The sequence below is a fragment of the Simochromis diagramma genome, unplaced genomic scaffold (genome assembly GCF_900408965.1).
Source record: "Simochromis diagramma unplaced genomic scaffold, fSimDia1.1 OVJJ01000649.1, whole genome shotgun sequence".
Classification (NCBI taxonomy): Eukaryota; Metazoa; Chordata; class Actinopteri; order Cichliformes; family Cichlidae; genus Simochromis; species Simochromis diagramma.
The window spans coordinates 594,277-614,710 of NW_024387444.1; the positions used below are offsets into that span (position 1 = coordinate 594,277).

Genomic DNA, 20,434 nt, shown 5'->3' on the forward strand with positions numbered 1-20,434 from the left:
CAGTGTTGATATGAGATGGGTGCAAAGAGGATGCAAAAGTTAAGGAGAAACCTAAGGGAGTCTGCTTTAGACCTGCAAAAGGCTGTGACGTGTTAATCATTTTCTCTTTCTGCAACTGAGAAAATAAATAAAGCAGTGAAAAAGTTTAAAGGAGTCAGATATTCTCATAGGTGAGGGCAGTATTTCCCTGTATGTCTCAGCCTACATGAATTATCCACAGTAAATGTACCATAGCTCTGAAAAGCTACCAAGTCCCGATATTTAGTTAGTGGAAGCTTACAGTTTGAGCTTCCACTAAGGTTTGGGCATTCCTGGGAACCACTCATCTGTGTCTAGGATTAACCCCATGGTGAATGGCTTTAAAATCTGGCCTAATGAGTCGAAGGCTGGAGCTCTGCAATCAATGCACAAGTCATCTGAATGCAATGCTTCCCATGTAGAGCCAGGGTTAGCCTTTTTGATGTGTCATTAGACACATGCGTTTTGGACCTTGCAGCAGTGCAATCAAATCAAAATGTTATGTATGGATGACATTTTGTCACTAAAGGCAAATGTTATTTAAAAAAAACTCTTTTATCACAAATTTTAAACGTAAGACAATTTAGTATGTTAGTGGCAAGGGAAAACATTTACTGTTGTGTGAACTTTAACCAAGGGATAATTCAAAAAAGTGTTTTGAATTAGAATTATTTTGTGAAAACAAAACACCAAAAAGGACCAGGAGAAGTATATTAGCCCCCTGCAAAACTGACTGTTATTGAGCTATAGCACAGACCATTGCTGTGCAATGATGTGCTTTAATTTTGTAGTGCTCACAGCTTGTGAAATGAAGCTGAAACTGAGGCATATTTTATTTACACACAGACAAACTTCAGCAAAGGTTTGAGCTGTCACTTGAAAAAGGCAACCCATGGAAAAACAAGATAAATCAGTTAAGGCTTGCTCACAAAACATGAGATTGATATACAAAGTTATCACAGCATTTCCAAGTGTCACAAACTGGAGTGAGAAATATCAAGAAGTATCAAAGAGAGCCACACAGCGCGGAACAAGCCTGACAGAGGAAGAAAGTAGAAGTAGTGAGAGATGTGTCTAAAGACCTCAGAACAACTGCCAAGACACTACTGAATGACTTGCCATGTCAGGAATTGTAGTCTCAATGATGAAAATCATTAGACCCCTATGCAGGAATGGACCGTGAGGTTACAGACCAAGAAAAGCTTCACTCCTACAAAAGCTGCCCCTTTAAGTTAGACTGAGGAATGTTAAAGACAGCCTGGTGAGAGATTATACTTAATGGAAGCATATCCTTTGGTCCAATGTGACAAAATTAGAGCTCTTTGACCTAAGAGATGATATAGCGAAAGAATGGAGGAGTGTACAGCCCAAAAAACAGTGAAACACAAGGGTGGGAGCATTATGCTGTGGGAAAGCCTTAGTGTGTGTAGAACTGTCAATCTCCTCAAGGTGAAAGGAAGCATAGAGATAGAATTTGTCAGGATATGTGAATGAAACTTAAAACAAATGACTTATCAAGCAAAAAAAGATACCCAACTGAAAATTGGCATCAGGGGAGCCAATAATTTTGAAGCAAATTTAAAAAAAAGAGTGTAAGCATTCAAAATAAAACTAGCATGTTTGGAAAAGGTGGTCTTCCCTGAGCCTGGTTCTGTCAGAGGTTTCTTCCTGTTAAATGGGAGTTTTTCCTTCCCACTGTTGCCAAGTGCCTGCTCATAGGGGTCATCTTTTCATTGGTCTTTTCTCTCTATTATGATAGTGTCTTCACCTTACAATTTAAAACACAGGGATCTGTTTTTGTGATTTAACACTCTATAAATAAAACTCAATTGAATGAAAGTATTAAAATAAAAAAAACACACACACGGTTAAACATTAACACAGTTCCAAAGTTTCCACTAGAATGCTCTTTGTTTGAAAAAGGTCTTGTTTAACCTTCCCCTTGTGCGTCAGACATCTAAAATGAACATTTGTGTCATTTTCTGGTATTTGTAATTTGTCTTCTTTCATGATGCTGAGGTTTACCCAACAGAGTAACCTACAAGGTGTGTAGGGAAGTCTGAGTGTCCCCATGTACTCCAGTTTTGTGCATGTGTGATTTTGGGTCACAGGAGGCCACAGGACCGTGGTGGCCCGAGCAGCCTCAGGCGTCTCAGGTTTCAGAGCTGAGCATTCCTCTCCAGCTGCTCCATAGCTGTGAAAACCGCAAAGCAGCTCTAACAACAAACACTCTAGGCACTGGGGGGAAAGCCGGCTAACCTGTGGCTAATCAGCAACAACCGCTCTGCTCTCTTCAGGATTTGTTCGCAATTTCTCAAGATTGCTTGCTAAATGGAAAAACACGTAGTTCCCCTTCACAGTTCCTACTCCTCCCCCTTTCTCCTTCTCTTTTGTTATTGCAGTCTTTAAGTTTTAAAAGTGATTGCTGCTAAGTGGCGGAAGCTCTGTTTGAGTGTACTTTGGTCGTGTTTATTTGACAGTTCCATGTATTGGACCTTCGTCCCCCACCCACCCAAGAAGGGCGTGGAACTATAGACTGTCTGGGCTTGGTGTTGCACTTTGCAAATAACTCAGTAGTGAAATGTGCTCGTGTGTTTGTAATAACACAATTAAAGTGTTTTGTGTGTTAGTCACTTGCTCTGTAAAATGAAATGAATATGCACAAAAGCAATCACTAGTAACGAGGACCACTGACTCCCATTTACACACTCAAAACTCGAAATTGTGTGTTTATTCCAGCCAGTGTTTATAAGCCATATTGGAAATAATTGAATTGTCAGAAATGTCATTTCATACTTAATCTACCAGTATAAGCTGAAAAGACTCATTATGAATCAGAAGACAGCATTGTGCAGAGGTTTCAGCGAACAGTTGTATCTGTTTGTGCGTCTCCATCACTGGCTGACAATATTTGTCCTTTTTATTAGATTACATTATTTCCTAGTTAGAGTGGCAAATATTTGTTGATTTTCTGCTTTCTATTACTTTAATCCCCCCATCCCAAAACAAGTCTCTTGGTCTTCTTCTGTCCAACACCCTTTATTAGTACATAAGCATTGGAGCCCTCCCCCCATCCTGTAATCATCCTTTGTTGTGTTTCTAACTTGAAACTTCCAGCACAGTTCCAATTACAATGGGAAGAAAGGGAGGAAAGCATGCATAGATTATATAGGCAAAAGTGTTTGGCCATACCGCGTAATCATTTTCTTTCTGGACTTTGGCCTGGGCCTTGTAGTTGCAGTGAAGAGAAATCTTTGTGCCTCCCAAGACATTTTTGGATGATTTTCTGCTTCCAATGTTGTGGGAACAGTTCTGTCTCAGCATGATTTTGCCCCAGTGCATAAAACATGGTCCATGAGGGCATGGTTGGATGAGTTTGGTGTGGAAGAACTTAACTGACCCCCACAAAGCCCCGACCTCAACCCTGTCAAACACCTTTTGGATGAACTAGAATGGAGAATGGGAGTATTCAATGTCACAATGCCAAAATTTTTTCCATAGACACGCTCTCCAAAATCTTATGGAAAGCCTTAGCAGAAGAACAAATGCTGTTATAGGTACAAAAGGGTGGGTGAATTTTAGGAAAAGCTAATGCGGGTGTTGTGTGTAGGTGGTCCAATACTTTTCTTGTTGTACTGTATGTTCCAAGTGTTAAAGGAAAGGTTCCTCTGATGCTGAGGCACAATATCTCCAATGATAAAATGTCTTAAAGCGTAAACTGCTTGACAACTGAGCTCACTTTGTCACCAGATATACCCTGAAACAGAGACATGTCTAACTATGGCATAAGTCCATAGTAACACAAATCCAGGTTTAGTTTATTTAAGTTACAATCTGGGTAATTGGTGTCCTCTGGAATGTGTCTGACAAAAGGTGTGGACAGGCATCAGGAAATGGTTGGAGTGTAGAAACCAGACAATTTAAGGCTTTGTGTACGGTGGGGCAGCTTACCGTGAAACACCTGCCCGCCTGCTGCCTCAACACAAACATTAGTTGTACTCTGTTTGTAGCTGACACATGGCACCGGTGCCTGTGTTTAACAAGTGTGTATGTGTAAATAAGTAGGAGAAAAAGAGAGAGAGAGCAAATATACAAGACTCGAGAGACCATCTGAATAAATGTCTGCATGTTTCTGTGTGTCAGAGCAGGTCCGTATTTAGGCGGCTCATATAATGTTTTTCTGGGGCTCTCTGAGTGCTGAGGTCACAGCCGGACTCATTTTCTCCATGCCTTAATGCACCACTCCACATCCTCTCTGCTCAACAATATAAATCAGGAACTGTTAAAAATGTTTCAGCCTAGAAGGCGAAGGGAGGGAAATTTAACATCATCTTGCAATTCGAGCTCATAAAAACCTTCATTTTTATGCTACGGCTGACTTCTAGACTCGGGCAGGCGTTTCCCCTCCCAACTGAGAAACTGATGCAGTTGACAGGACTATGTTTTGGCAGGTAGTCAGGTTTATCATTCTCTCTGGGCCGCTAATAAAATGGATCCAGACACACTTGTCTCAACAGAGTAATGCAACAGCACTACAGCCAGTGTTTACCTTGTCTTTTTTTTTCTCTTTCCTCCTCATCTCTTGATTGATGAAGATAGCTGGATGCTATTAATTCAGTGTAGTCTCACAGCATCATCATGCAACAACGGGAACCCCCCCATATAACTTCTTCTTCATCCAACTTGTAGGTGTTTCAAAACTCAGAGAAGTAACATTAATGATGCTTTCACTATATTCACACGAGCCAAGGAGCCAAAATATGCAACAGGCTGCCGGAGCCCAGCAACTAAACGCTGGATGGAATGTAACTATTCTTAGCTGACACTGTTTGACAAATCCATATATCTGGTCTTAGAAAAATCTTCTCACGTGGCTTTTTTTGTTTTGTAATTGTGCTAGCATATTCTGCTCTAGAGTGTACTTTCTTGATTTCAGTTTTAAACACAAACAGCCCATCAAGGAGCACTAAATACAGGCGGCAAGAAAATGCAGACTAACATTCACCTCACTGTAATTTAAAGTATTATAAAAAATAAAGGGAATGAGGTTCCGATTGAAGAATTGGCCTCAAATTCTTTTGAGGCTTTTTCCAGTTCTGGCTGCAGCGGACACATTTAGTTCTTCACCCAGCCGCGGTGATGGCTTTATTAGAGCTAGAGAACTTAATTAGCTTTAATGCCATGTACGCAGGAACAGGTCCTGGTTTGACTGAGTTTTACAGTTTGTTAATGAAAAAGGTTTCCTTTAAAGTGATGGATTTGAGTTATTGGATCTCGATCAGCGTTCCTCGTGATCTAACGTCACTCTCTCTGCTTGGTTCCCTCTCTTTACAGAGGATTTTCAGCTCGTTCGTTTACACCGAGAAGACATCAAACGGAGAGACAGAAGTCCAGCAGGTGAGTAACAAAAGCTTCCTCTGTCGTGCGTGCGTGCGTGTGTGTGTGTGTGCGTGCGTGCCTTCCTGGCCATGCGTGGCGTGCCTGTGCGCGCCATGGACTGTGCCTGTCATGTGCAGAGTTGAGCCCAGCAGCGCTGAACACATGCACCAGCCATCAGAGGAAAAAGGGGGTGTATTAAAATTCTGTGGCTGCTGTCTCATTGGCTTTGAAGTTCTCTGCCTGTTTTTCCACTTGTCTGTGCTCCCTCTCTCATTCCCCCCCCCCCTCTCTCTGTCTTCCCATCTCCCTCTGCTCACAATGTGAGCACATAGCTTTCAGTCAGACAGAATAATAAAAAAAGAAAACGAATGATTTGTTAAAAAAAAAAAGAAAAAAGAACCCACCATCCCCCAATCCAAGAGCTTTTTTTTTAGTCGTGAATTAAAAAAAACAGTATGCACAGAATCCCTGGCATCCTATGTCACATCAGGCAAGATTTTGGGTGTGTGTGCGTATTTTACTACTGCACGAGGGATCTTGGAAGAGTGACAGTAAACACCAGACTGGTAAACAGCCACCAGCAAGAACAGACAGGTTGATGTTTGTTTGCATTTCTCCCGCGACTATATTTCTGTCTGTGCTCCAGTGTGTCATCTCATGCATGTGTTTGCGAAATATATACTATCTCACCTTGCAGGTATTTACGATTCCACAGGCAGCTAAAACTGGCTTTAAAGCGCTCTTCGTCCTTCGTCTCCATAGAAAAGCCGCCTTTCTGAACAGCTTGCAAGCCAACGGCAGTCTCTCATCTTTGAGTGCCTCTTGCTAAGGATAGTCGCGATTATGGTCTTTAACGCATGTCTCGCTAATTTCAGTTGCACAATTCCAACCTCTGTGTTTCCAGAAAGTCCAACAAAAAACAATAAATCTTAGCTTTCCAACTTGCGTTGCATGTGGTGTGCTATAACAAGAAGCGATCGCAGAACAAAAGGTCCTCAATGTGGGCTCATTTGTAGCTGCTGTATGTCTGTGTCTGGCTAAGAGAGTGGGCAAAAATTCTCACTGAAACCCTTTTGAGTCGGGCCCCAGCTAATCCAGATGACAGCTTTGGCATAGCTGTGTGTGTCCGTGTCCCCGAGCCAAGCTAGGGCTCAATTAGGATGGTATCTACAGAGGAAGAGAGCGAGAAGAAAGACGGAAGGCAAGGAGCTGCAAAGGGGTCCCCTCTAACAGCTTCGAGTTTCTCCTCTGGAAATGTATTATTTAGACAGGCACACAGATGTCTGTCCCTTTCTGATGACACAGGTTCTCCCTCTTCCTGTCTGGCTTTCTTTCAGTCTTTCCTGTGAGTGTGTTCTCCATGTTGAACACATGCTGTCAGAGTGGTTGTCAATAATTAAAAATGCTGGCAACCATTAATGTTTTATCCTATGCCAGATGTGGCAGATGCTGCCTAAAAAGGAGGCTAAATGTATTTTTTTTTTCTTAACAAAAGAAATGACACATTTTTCTAGTTGCCCTAAAAAGTTGATTTTGGTCTTATTCACAGTGGGTCACAGCAGTGGGTTGTACTGCGTGTTTGATTTGGCAGATTTTTATGTATGCTGGATGCCCTTCCTCACACAACCCCAAAGGGATTTTTCTCCTCCAGAGATCTCTCATTCTTACTTTTTAATATACAGCAGGGCAACCTGAGTAAAACAAAGAGGTCCCTTGTTTGTTTTATATGAATACATGTTTATTCTCTGTTTGTTTGCTTATTTATGTGCTTATTTGATGTGTTTCTTTAAACAACAAAAAAAGAAAAACAGAAAAAATGCCCATCACACACAAAAAGTTGTTAATATAAAACGTGGTATAAAAATTATGTTGTCTGAAATTTGCTATAAAATGTAACATTGTCTAATGCTGACTCTAAAATTAAAAAAAATGTCTATAAATATGTTATACTATAGAATAAGAACGCATTGATGAGGTAGCAGATTAACCACTACCATGGAGTTCATATTATATTATATTTAGCTTATTGTCTGTGCTTGTAAATTTCACTGAGGGAAGCTGTTTATGCTGTAGGGCTCATTCGTGAGATTCCCTAAGGAAAAAAATCTCATTCATATTTGCTTTTCCCTCCCTTGATGACGTCACAGCAGTGAGTGGTGGGGTCAGGGGCGAAACATTGTGGTATACTAGTAAGTACTGCACACACAATACAAACTACAAAATACACAGTGAATAACACTTATTATCTCTGCATCATGGCACGTGGTCGTGGGGGGGACATATTGGGGAGCAAGTGCAAATTTAGTTCTCAAAGCAGGAAAAATGGGCATGCGTAAGAATTTGAGCGAGTTTGACAGCGACTGAATTGTGATGGCTACACAACTGTGTCCAAGCATCTCCAAACCTGCATCTTTTGTGGGGTGTTCCTGGTCAACAGTGCTCAGTAATAATAATGGATTGCATTTATTAGCGCTTTTCAAGGCACCCAAAGTGCTTTACAATTCCACTATTCATTCACTCTCACATTCACACACTGGTGGAGGCAGCTACAGTTGTAGCCACAGCTGACCTGGGGCAGACTGACAGAAGCGAGGCTGCCATATCGTGCCATCGACCCCTCTGGCCAACACCAGTAGGCGGTAGGGTAAAGTGTCTTGCCCAAGGACACAACAACCAGGACAGAGAGCCCGGGGATCGAACCGGCAACCTTCCGGTTACAGATGAGCTTCCCAACCCCCTGAACCACTATCAAAAGAGATCCGAGAAAGGAACAGTAGTGTACCAGCGACAGGGTCGTGAGCTGCCCATCAGCCCATGCTGATCCTTGTCCACTGCATAAAGTGCCAACAACGTGCATATGAGCATCAGGTGGCCTGCAATAATGGGTCACTTTTTTTTTTTTTTTTAAACATAATGTGGATGGCTGTGATGTGTGTCTTGCTTACCTGGGGAACACCTGGCGAGCATCTGTTGGATGTGCTGGGTAGACAATTCAGATCCAGGGAGGTCCCGCCCTATAACTTGCAGGTCTTAACCCTTGTAATATCCTCAGGATTCCCATACACTTGTTTGCCATACACCTACGGGTCATTTTTGACCCGAGGACAACACAAGGGAGGAGCTGTTGCTAGATACCACAGTACACCTTCAGACGTGTAGTGGAGTCCATGCCTCGACAGGTCAGGGCTTTTTGGCAGTCAAAAGGGGACCAGCAGAAGTTTGAGGTGGGGTGTCTCATAGCCTTTTCTGTTTTCCTCAATTTCTTTAATCAGTTTTTTTGTGATCATGATTCAGATTGTAGCTGTTGGCTTAAGTAAGTAAAGGCTCAAAAGTCTGTTGGATTTTCTGAAAATGAGAAAAATGAAATTGTACCAGATCCCTTAAAGTATGTGATCAGTACTTTATCCTATATTCATGACCTTAAATCTGCATATCTGAACTCAAATGGGTAGTGTGTGTGCACACTACATTTTCCAATGTTATTGCCGTTCAGTGAGCCACTCTGGCTTCGGGAAAGCATTGGAGCTGTCACTCAGCCCAGGCAGAGCCCTTTTCGCGATGTGACATTTAAGAAATGAAAGTAAAAGGACAGCTAAAAATGGTTCTGTTCAAGTCGAGAAATTAGGTTTGGATTATTCCCTCATTTCAGGTGCGAACTGCTAACATTTTATTGGCTTGCCACTATAGTCCTACACTGAGAAGAAAAGTTAAATTGGGTTTCTGTTGGCATATAAGGATAAATGTAAACAACTTTAGCTTGACATCAGATGGTATTTATAGTATATAGTTGTAGTCTGCAATACTGTTGTGAACCCGTTCCTAATGTGCAACCCTATTGGTTAATTTCACGCTAACTGTGTTGGTGATTGTTCTTTAAAAGTCATCAGGGCAAGTTTACTATGACTGTAATGCACATCTTCAATATCTTTAGTTGTGCCCAGCTTACTAAAAGATGATTGTTTTGGAGAATGCCTTAAATGTCAATAAGATTTAAAAAAAAAAAAAATGTAAATCTTCCCTTTCAGTTTCTGTTTCACTGTCTCACTATGCCTAACCTAATCTGACAGAAGCCTCAAAGCTTCTCTTTAGTCTGATGAATCAGCAGCAAAACCCATCCATGACCTTTTTCAATGTAATTTATCCCAGACAAGATCGGTCAGGTTCTAACAACCCTAACATTGTGTACTTCTCTAAGACAGGTGATCTGTCACACGGCATCTCAGTCTATGCTAAAGTCCAGATTATGGCAGGGCTATTGCAGTGCATATTAGTACATATTATTGTACATGTTGTGTGTGGCTGGTTTCAGTGTTATGGAAATGTATGAGTGAAGCTGAGCGGAACATTAGCATAAAACTGAACCACACCCACGCCGCCACGTTAACAGATTTAAGCCGCCAAATGTTTTGTACTTCATCTCTGAAACGTGCTGCGACTTTACCGTTTTTACAATCGACCTGTTAACCACACATTAAAATGTACTTTCTCCAGTCATGCTGAATACCTACATCATTATGTCAAGAAGGAACGAGTCAGCACTCTAATAGCCTTGGAAAACTTCTCACCCTCATTATAAGCAACAAGTCCTTTATGAGAGGTTCGTTTATCCAAGCAGAGGCGACGCATGCACTGTTAACTTTCTATATAATGGCTGAGGTTTGCAGAATAGACCTGCATCCCGCTTTTACCAAGTCCTTTACCCCAACATTCCGAAGTAAGTTTTGGTTTGCCACAAATGCCGCTGCCAGCGACTGTGGTTGAAGGCTGACTGGCAAACCTCATTAGGTCCAACACGAGACTTCAACGAACATCCGTTCCACTCAGTCTGCTTTTGTGGCGCAACCAGCCCCACTGGGTGCTGCAAACCCTCCATATGCTGGTTGGATGGGTCAGAGATGGGAGAGAGGAGTTGTATGTTTTGGGGAGAGTGGTTAATCTGCAGAGCACAGGTTGGTTTTGGCTGCACCGGGCAGACTGTAACATGAGCTTGAACTTGCACAGCTAGAAGGTTCTGGTTTCTTTTAAGTCGCTCTGTTAAAACTCGAGCTTTGGTTTCTGTGCTACTCTCCCTCCTCCAGCTATGGAAACACTTCTTAGCAGAGCACCGGCCTATTTTTCCTTTTCTTGCATAGTTCACTTCAACTGATTTTCATGCATGGATACAACTGTGAGTGTGTCCATGTGTGCATTTAAATTCTTGCCCCTGTATGAGTGGTCACGCTGGTGTTCGTGTTCCTTGCGGTGGAAGGTCAATAATTGCGGGCTGTGCCTCAGGCCCCTCCTAAAACCCTTGGAATAGCGGCCAGCTGATTAGGCATACAAGCGGTCACTGGGTCGTGGTGTATTTCCCTTTTCCTGGATTCAATCTCAGCCATTTTTCAGGCAGCTGTAATTACGGGAACAAAGGGATCCACGTACTGTGGGGAATAAGCCTTTTTCTGTTTTTAACAAGGCTGAGGTGACTCAAAGTGACTTTGGAAAGTATTTACTGATTTGTTTTTCATTCTTAAAATTTACATATAATAGAAAACTATACATTATCTGAAGATTTTGTTACTTACATTATTTTATCTTTATTTTCTCTAAAATAATTAGATGCCACTTGTGGATTAGTTCGATCTATAAGGTTTTGGACAGTTAGACTTTTTTCTTTTTGATATCAATTTTGCACCAGTATATCACCATAATTTAAAATGTTAAGCTTTTAAGATTTAAAAAGCTCATATTTTGAAGGAAATCTTTTGACAAGCCAAAAGAATTGAAAGTAATTGTAAAATTATTTTTGTTTATAACTTTGCATGGCATTCTCCAAAACTGTTAAAAATGATCCTTATTTATCCCATGCTGGGCCTTTGTGCAGCAAACCATTGATGAAAGAAGTCGATTAAGTAGATCCCTCTCTGCCGTCCTTTAATGCTTCCGTAACACTTGGAGCAAACAGTGGTTGGAGACTTCGGTACAATCAAAAATATTATGGCGTATACAATCAACCTGTTGCATGTGAAGACTGCTCTCAGAAGTGACTTTGGAAGTCAGTCTGCTATACGTTTGCAACTTAATGGGGTGAAGTGCTTTGTGATAATAGGGTGGTTTACTGTGACAAATAGGGAAAAGCGTAAATCTGTTGCCAAATAATGACATAGTTGCTACAACACAGTGACTGCAATATGAGTGCTTAACAACCTTACTGTAACATATATAAAACAATAGTATAGAAAAATATAACCACAAGGAGGATTGAGTCGAGTCACCTATTGTAGAGAAGTGTTGCAGTTGAATTGGTGCTGACCTACTGCAGAGTGTTGGAAAACCTTTGGGTGACTAGTTGGTTGTTACAGTTATTTGCAATTGGTCACCGAATTTAATTTTTCTCTCCTAGTCACAAGGGGATTGCCATCCTACTTTTACTTTACTGTGACTGAGCCACAAGACAGCTTTCTTCTGATTGGCTGCTCCTGATTAACGAAAGGTTTGAATGTCAGGTTTGTGCTCTCTTAGCCAAGGCTCTGTGTCTTAGATGACACATTCAGGATATCCCCTTCCTTCAGCATCATATGGAGCCAAGAAACTGAAAATGAGGAATTAGATTGGTCTTAAACCTGAGCTTTTGGCTCACAGAAATTGCTTGCACATACTCTGACATTATTTTTTGGAAAATTTCGCCAGGTTTAACATCCAGGTTTAAGAGCACAATAGTTTCTCTTTAATAACATGATTCCAAATTATCCTATGCCAAATTATGACCACCAGCATCATAAGACTATCCGTTCACCTTGGCCTGGGACTAAAAGCCGCAGTTACTGTTTATAAATGTACAATCATTCAAATTCAGCCAATCAGAATAGGGGAAAAAGGTTTATGGACGATCTGAAGGGGGAGTGAGCAAAAGAAAAAGGCTTGTTAACAAGGCAATTTATAACAGATTACATACATGTCTTGCCTCACATTAGTTAGATGGAAGTTCCAAACAATTCCCCATCTTTTCAAGTTTTTTTTTTTTTTTTTGGCAAACAAAAGCAAGAATAGGAGTGACTGGTGAAGAGCTGCTGGTGTGCTGGTTATTAATGTCCCCCAGGAGGCTGCTACAGAGCTGGTTATTAGTTTCCCCAAAGAGCTGGATCCCTGTTTTGAAAGAGCACTGTGATTTGTGTGCTCAACCAGAACCTAGTCCTTCAAAGAAAAAGTATAATGTATGCTTGTTCAGGGGGGCAGCATGAAGGGCTCCAGTAAACACAGCTGAATTAGCTGTTGTTGCTGCCTTTGTCTGGAAACCCCATGTTTCTCCTCTGCTTCTCAGTTTCTGTGCATTGGTTTAAAAGTAAATTATACCCTAAAACAGAATTCCAACTGACTGGAAATTTGTGGAGATCTTTATATGCATATTTCAAAAACATTTAATATAGTAAAACATTTGATTTTGATTGTGCAAAGTTGTCAGCATAAGGAGATGAGAGAGAGAAAAAAACGTGCTACGTAAAATGTGTTGCAATAAAATGCATGCACGTTGCAGTTGTTCTTTACCACAAATACTTGCATGCAGCTGCCACAAGCTCCTACGTTTCACTCTAGGTTGCACACCTGTTGTATTTTTAGTTGGATTTTCTTCTTAAATTATGCAAGATGTGATTAGTGGAAGTGGAGTGCGTTTGAGTTCTTAAATCCCCGTCATTCTGCTATGGTTTAAGCAGCTCCAGATCTGTGCTGCTTTGATATCACTCAGCTTCCTTTTATGAATATTAAGTTGTGTACGTCTGCGCGCATGTGTATTTAGGGGCTCACTTTATGTCAGGATTCTTGGAGGTGTCATTCCCTGTTTACACGTTTATACAACAGCGTACAGCCGCACCCCCAACCGACATATTTGCAGTTTCCTACAAATAGGGCTGAATGAAGCAAATGAGCTGTGTCAAGCTGAGGACATGGGTGACATTGTTTGTAGTACTTTTCTTGTGCCTTAGAACAGTCCTTTTTCTGATGTTTCTTTTATTTTTATATATATAAATTGTAGGAGCGCCAAACATAGACGTTATCCATTTATATTAAAAGAAGGCTGAGAGGAAAGCTGAGGTGATTGTCAAACAAACTTCTTTAAGGACAAAGCAGCAAAAAGACAAAGAGAGAGAAAAGATAACAAGATTCAGTGAGAAAGAAGCCACAAAAACTCATGGCTCCCTTCGAGCAGCATTTACTTGCATATGCCACTGCAGGGGGAAAAGGAAATAGTCAATCAGTCATGGAAGTAAACACACATGGAAGTAAACTGTTTGGACCTCCCACAAACTGTTAAACACGGATAAACTATTTAAAATATTAAAAGGCATTGCGTGTATGCTTGTATTTGTGTCTTTGTAAAAGCTCCGCAATCTGTGTTTTTGACTGCAAAGTTCTGTTTGACTGTTTCACTTGAGAATGTGAACAATTTCAGGTAAACGTTCACAGGTGTACAAACTGTTTGAAGTACACTTTTGCATTGCAGTATGAAACCACACATTTGCTGCAAAGGTGAATTGTTGTTATCAGGCTGATGAATAGCTTTTCTGACCAATCAATTTTCACTCTGTTGTTGCAAAGTGAAGTGGTTATAAGAAACAAATGTGTGCGATCCGAGAACTAGCACCATTAATCATGTTTCGTACTATCAACAAAAATGTAGTGGTTTACACAAGCCAAAGATCCCCTTTGGGGATCAGGAAGGGCGCCTGGTGTAAAGTCTCCCTAATCAAACATGTGGTTCTACCTTGTGGAGCAGCTCTTTTTAAATAAGGAATTCTTTCAACTATCAGCAAAAAGAGTGCTATCAAAACTTACCGTATGTCATTGTCTCACATCTGTGGGTTGTAATCCCAGGGGGAGGAAATGTGTGACTGAATTTTTAGCAAATGGGATCCCACCATACTCCTGAACTACATTCCCCTCTTTGGCGCCATATTTGGCCCCTAAGTGGGAAACTTGAGCCACACAAACGTGCTGTTAATATGAATTCGCCTCTCCTTGCACTGCCACTTGGAATCACGCAGACCAAGTAGCTGATAGTTTTAAATGCAAAGTTGTCTGTTGGATTAGGCATGTGGGAATGGGGCGGGGGTTATTTATTTGTCACCATTAGTTTTTGTCTTATTGACACAGTTTTCATTTTTCCTTTGTGCAGCTGGCCAAGAAGATTCGGGAGAAGTTTAACAGATACCTGGATGTGGTGAACAGGAATAAGCAGGTGGTGGAAGCATCGTACACCGCCCACCTCACCTCTCCGCTTACTGCCATACAGGACTGCTGCGCCATACCAGCATCAATGATGGAGTGAGTAGCTTTCTCTTTACAATCACTTTACCACTTTTCCTCGTTTCCTTTGTGTGTCTCTCGTAACACGCACACCAAAGTCTCTGCAGGAGGGTTCACTCTGTGCCTGTAAACTCACCTCCCACTGTTAGCACCTGCACTCAAGCTCTCTATGCATTGTTTTATGGGCCAGCTACACACAAATCCCCATTTCTCCCTTGTTTTGATCATCCTTGGATTAGTTATAGCCGTATTTAAATCGCATCATTTGCTGCCTTGAGCCAGCGTCATGCTCTGATTACATGGGAGCTTTTTAAAACTCTAACCATAAGATGGAACAAATTAAAAGGTTGGTTTTACCTCTTCTGCACTGCACCCCAACTACAAGTTTTATGGGACCTGGAGCCAAGGACGGCATGGAGTTGTATATAGAAAAAAACGTGGAGGTTGAATGACGATTTCAATTTTTGCTTGTATTTTTTTTTTTTTTTTTTTTTTTAAATCTCTTTGATGATAACAGCAGTAATGACCAAAAAAATCCAGTCGGGCTCTACTGGGTTAATATAATATATATAGCACAAATAAGAGAAGTTTTTGGGGGAAAATGCCTACATATATATTTAAAGCTGAGCTTTGGATTAAATCTGTCAGAGTTAAGTCCTATACTGAGATAGGTTCAAATTGGCCCAGCGTACAGTAGAACCAGATTTTTGGCCAATCATCGGCTCGAGCAGGGGGAAAACACTGTTCAAAGCCGAGCTCGGAGAAAAAGGGAGAAAGTGCCGCTTTCAGTTCTAATCTACAGAGCAGCAGCTGTCTCTTCCCGTCCGCCCTCCTTTCTCCATTTTTGTCCGCCTCCCTCCCCTTTATCAGCCGACGCTACAGGTTACTGCTCTCTGAAGTCTTTGCACCGCAGACTCCACAGACTGCAAGGTCACCTGTCTGTCCACCTGTGATGCAGAGGGAGGGGAGGCGGGTTGTACCTGGCTCAGGGCCATTTGCCACCTGTAGCTGAATTCAGGATGAAACATGTGTGTAACATGTTGTACTTACATGTAACCGTCGTTCACGCAAATGTGCCGCATTATCAGCCCATTATGCGTGCTTAAAATGCAGCTCTAAAACAGTGGACACAGGAAAGAAAAAATGCTGAGGAAAAATTATTATGCAAGACCTGGACGAGAATAATAGAATGATGCAGCGGGAGTTCACAGGGGGGGTTGTGGTGTTGGTTGTGGACATACCAAACTGAAGCCGAATCTGATGGATCCCTAACTTCAAAGCCTCTTCCTCGGGGGAGGGGGGGGGGAAGCAGAGAGCTGTTTTGCTTTCGTATATTTGAGCGCTCGCACAGTTTAATAAAATATCTAAAATGGCTTATGCCTTATCTTCTAAAAGATAGCGGGTGCTCTTTTTGTTGAATGCGGGGAAAATAATTATTCGCTGATGAAAGTTTTCTTTAAAAACTTCTAGAAAGAATTAAGAGGTTTGGGGAAATTTGGTTTCTCTGCTTGGTTGCCAGGAAAAGCGTCTCGGCTTATGACCTCCAGCGAAACTGCGGCTCGTCTACAATTCCCTTTGTGTACTTGCTCAACAAACAGCGTATGTGTACTTTAATAGGCTTCAGTCATACCAGTAGCAGATAGCTGCTTATGTCTGTTTACAGACTTTATGCTTATCTAACCTAACTGGCTGCTCGCTCGTGGATCTAACAATCTTCTCACTGAAGTCTCTGCGATACAATGTTGTGCATTTCCTGATATATTGAGCGCTACGGCAAAAGCCTGCAGGCAAATAGCTCAACGCTGGAAATGGCCACGGCCTAGACTGGCTCTTTTTATGCAGCATAACATGTCGTATCTGATACAAGCGCAAACTGGGAGGAAAAAGCAACACTGCAGTTTCACTTCAAAGTTTTTGGTGTAACCGTTTCTTGACAAAAACATCTACTTGCTCTAAACCTGGGTATTTCAGCCGCCTACAGTGCAGTTTTATATCCTTTCCCAGGCACGTCAAACCCCTGTCACAACTTGCCTAGGGTGACCTCAGTTGATAACATGATAATGACCCACACCTTTTTTCACACCTTGGCTCATGTGATGACACACATGACCTACAAGTGGGTCAACGACCACCTCCAAAGGGAACAATCCCGAATAGGGGTTAAATACCTGGAGCTCTCCAGCTTTTGTTTTTAGAACTGACGAAGCCTCTTGGATGAACAGAGTGAAGCCGTTTTTACTCCTTAAAGGTACCCTTCGTGTGATTCCTTTATGTTGAGAAATCCAGGCTAGGAGTTTCCCGTTATTCCTGACCGTCCTGTTTGTGTTACGTCGCCACAGATAAATGTACTTCCCAAACTCTCAAACTTGTTTATCTTGAATGTAAAAGAACAAACAAAACAAAACACACAAAAAACGCATATTGCTGCCAAAAATACATTGTGGAATATGTGCGGAGAGGAGTTAGCCCAGAATTGGTCCAGTTCAGTGTGTCTTGGGCATCAGCTGCTTCTCGGGGTTCCAGTCAGGTCAGCCAGTTTAGTAGTGGGGGATCAGGTGGTTCACAGGGTGTCTGCTAGTCATCAGGCTGGCAGGCTATCGTTTTGCGGAGGGAGGCCACCAAGGGCAGCGCTTAGCAGCCAGTGGTATGCTTTAATCACCGCTGGGTCTCAGCGACGAGCCCGGCCTGAAAATAGCAAATGTATGTTGCTTGTTTGGAATGGTGCGCGTGAGCCCCTGTATGTTTGTATTTTTAACATCCAATCTCCAGGTGCTCATTTCAACAGTTTCACTGCTATGCAGATGTAAAAGTGAGAAGTGTGCACGGGAGCATCTCGCATGGCACTTAATGGTGTCATTTCACCAGTAGTCCTTGAAAAGATGAGCTGCAAGTGAGCCGTTCAAAGAAAATGCCACGGATGTGATCCTCAAAAGTACTTTTATGAGGTAAAACAATGAAAAATAAATAAATAAAATATTGGCAGTGTGTCCCTAAAGACTGCTGCTGCCTTCAGGCATGCCCACATCACAGCAGTGTGTCAAACATCAGTGAGCAGAGCTTAAGCAGCGCCTGTAGTATAACAACACAAAGCTGGCACTTTTTGGTATACACCAAAGTATTCGGAGAAGTAAAACTCTGAGGTGATGATGACACTTGATGGAAACAAAGATTGTAACAAATTTAATTTCTAGAGGAGACAGTTTTCTCCGTAACCCTCATGGTGCTGTTTTATGAAGGCTATTGTTACCTTCAATGCTGAGGGTGCTCCATTTTCATTAATGATGACTTAATATTTAATTCTACTGGCATATGCAACTGATTGTGTCTAAATTGGAGGGCAGAATCACTACTATTTAATATTTATTTATTATTTATTTTTCTTGTGTTGCAGAATTGCTGAAAACGATGCCAAAAGTCTTTCTTAAGGCCACTCCGCAGGATAGCTTTACACTGTGTAGTCGTATCATGTGGGGCTGGGTGGGGATCCTGCAGAATTTCTAATACCTGCACTCATAAATTAAACATACGGATCAATGGTAGCATGGTGTTAATACCGAGCTCCTCTTTCTGAAGGAGAATTCTCACTATCCGAGCTGTCGGCAGATTTACAGTTCAGTTCAAGAGGATACATTGCGCCGGTGATCAGCTACTGGGACATGACATCAAGCTTATCTTGTAGTCTCGTGGTTTCACTGAGATCATAATATCTCTTTGCACGTTAGAGAAGGAGAGGGCTAAACAGCAGGCAGGTTGGGAGGAGGGGGTTGTTTAAGTGACCCTAACAGGTGTAAATGCTGGGCCGCTGTCATAACTTTCTTCTATCTCCAACACCCCACCCTGTTAATATGGGGGGGTGTTCATATCTTTGTGGGGGGTTTACTATATTGGTGGGGACCAAAATCCCGGTCCCCACGAGTTTGAAGACATTTTTGAGACTCAAAATGTATTTTTAGTGTCAGGGTTACAATTGGTTATGGTTAGGCTTAGGCTAAGGGTTAAGGTTAGGCATACATTTTTGATGGTTAGGGTAAGTGGCTGGGGAAAGCATGTCAATTAGATGTCCCCATAAGATATGAAAACCTGACGTGTGTGTGTGTGTGTGTTTTGTGTCTTTATTGATAATAAAAACTGTAAAACCCATGAAACTACAGTTAAAATTTAAAATCTATGTGCTCCTTCACATTTTCCAAAGATGTCCAGTGGCCCATATTTGAGTCTTTGCCTGGCTGATTTCTGTCCCCTGGGCCCCATGTTTGACAAACCTGATTTAAACCATTAAAAGGTGTTATGGACAAACTACTTAGATGCAATCATTTTCTTCTTTTTCTCCAAGATCTTACATTTCTCGTCAAGTCTCCCAACCAAAAGAATAATCCAAGAACTAGAATAGAACCCCCTAATTTGTGTGTGTGCATATTTTCATCATTAAAGTACTTTTTCCATTAGATCCCTAATATGAATGTGTTTTTAGTCAGTGTTGCTATTCCCGAGCACTTGAAAAGTAGTGCAGTGAAATCTCCTAAACGTTGGTGCTTATTAAAGACCACATGTGACATCATTTTTGGAGTAGTGCGCCAAGCTGTAGCCAACAGCTCATTTACAATAGCAAATCAAACAGCCTAGTAAAACTTTCCATGTCCACCTTGAAGCCAATTAGCGTGCAAGTTGACTGAAAATTGGCAACTAATATGACTAAAAGACACAACCCTGTTTCCCTTGTTATCACTGCATATAATAACTAGAGGCGTGGTGGTTAGATTTTTTTCTCTTCACCAAACAAACAAAAAACAGTTACTATGCGTGTAGGTGCACAGCTATGCAGTCAGCCTAAAAAACACTCCCGTTAAATGTTGAATAGAGCGTTTGGGCTTTGAGGATTTTACTAGAAGCACTTGTGAAGTGTAAGGAAAAGTCTTTGACAACAAATTCAGTTATCCAACTCTGTGTGTCTAAATCAACACCCCAGTATCCCAGTTATTCGGCCCATCCCTATTTTGATCGTATGTATTCTGTGGGACACACCCCTGTATACATGATAAATATTAGTACATCTAAGTCTGGCAGTTGTCCTGACTTGTTCCGCAGTACACGCTGGAAAATAAGCTTGTAAGCTGGTGAGTGTATTTAACTTATTCATAAGCAAAATGAAACTTTTTTTTTTTTTTTTTTTACCCCTGCCACTCTTTGGTTCTTCCTGTATGTGATGTGACTCACTTGGTGGCTGCAAACTGTAAACATGTGAATTCTGATGTAGCTCTAATTGACAATAACCCTGCACTTACATTTCTCAGCAGTTGCTCTTGTGAGCAGCGTAGCAGAGGAGCATGACAATCATTACAAACTGGCAACGGATTCATCGAGTCATACCCTATTACTTACTGAACAGGCCACATTTGGACACAGAATTTCCCTGAACTGAAAAAGTGATCTCTGCTTTTTATAAGCCTACACTTAGTATGCAACCTGCTATTTTGGCATTATTGCAGGCAACATTTCTCCCACATTCATAGTTTTTTGTACTGAATTATGAATTGATCATATACAGCTGTATAGACTAATACAGTTCAGTGTAGTACCCTACAGTAAATCAAAGTTTTTGTAGTAAAAGATTCATGTTTTTCTTGTCATTACTTTAGGGATTTTTTTATTTTTGAAGTTCTTGGTAAAGGCACGTGTGTTTTGAGGTGTTGGTAATACTTGTCCACACTCATTTTCATACACGGGGGACACCAGAGACACCTCTTGCTTTAGTGCAGTC

General features: G+C 41.5%; 1 protein-coding gene across 3 annotated transcripts in view; it reads left to right on the forward strand.

The window, feature by feature from the left end:
* The window catches only part of cachd1 (cache domain containing 1), a 96,140-nt gene that overhangs the window by 26,836 nt on the left and 48,870 nt on the right, over positions 1-20,434 (forward strand). For all 3 annotated transcript variants that reach the window (XM_040013542.1, XM_040013543.1, XM_040013541.1), the window contains 2 exons: positions 5,353-5,415; positions 14,546-14,694. In XM_040013542.1, the coding sequence (XP_039869476.1) occupies positions 5,353-5,415; positions 14,546-14,694 (212 nt within the window). The remainder of the gene's footprint in view (positions 1-5,352; positions 5,416-14,545; positions 14,695-20,434) is intronic.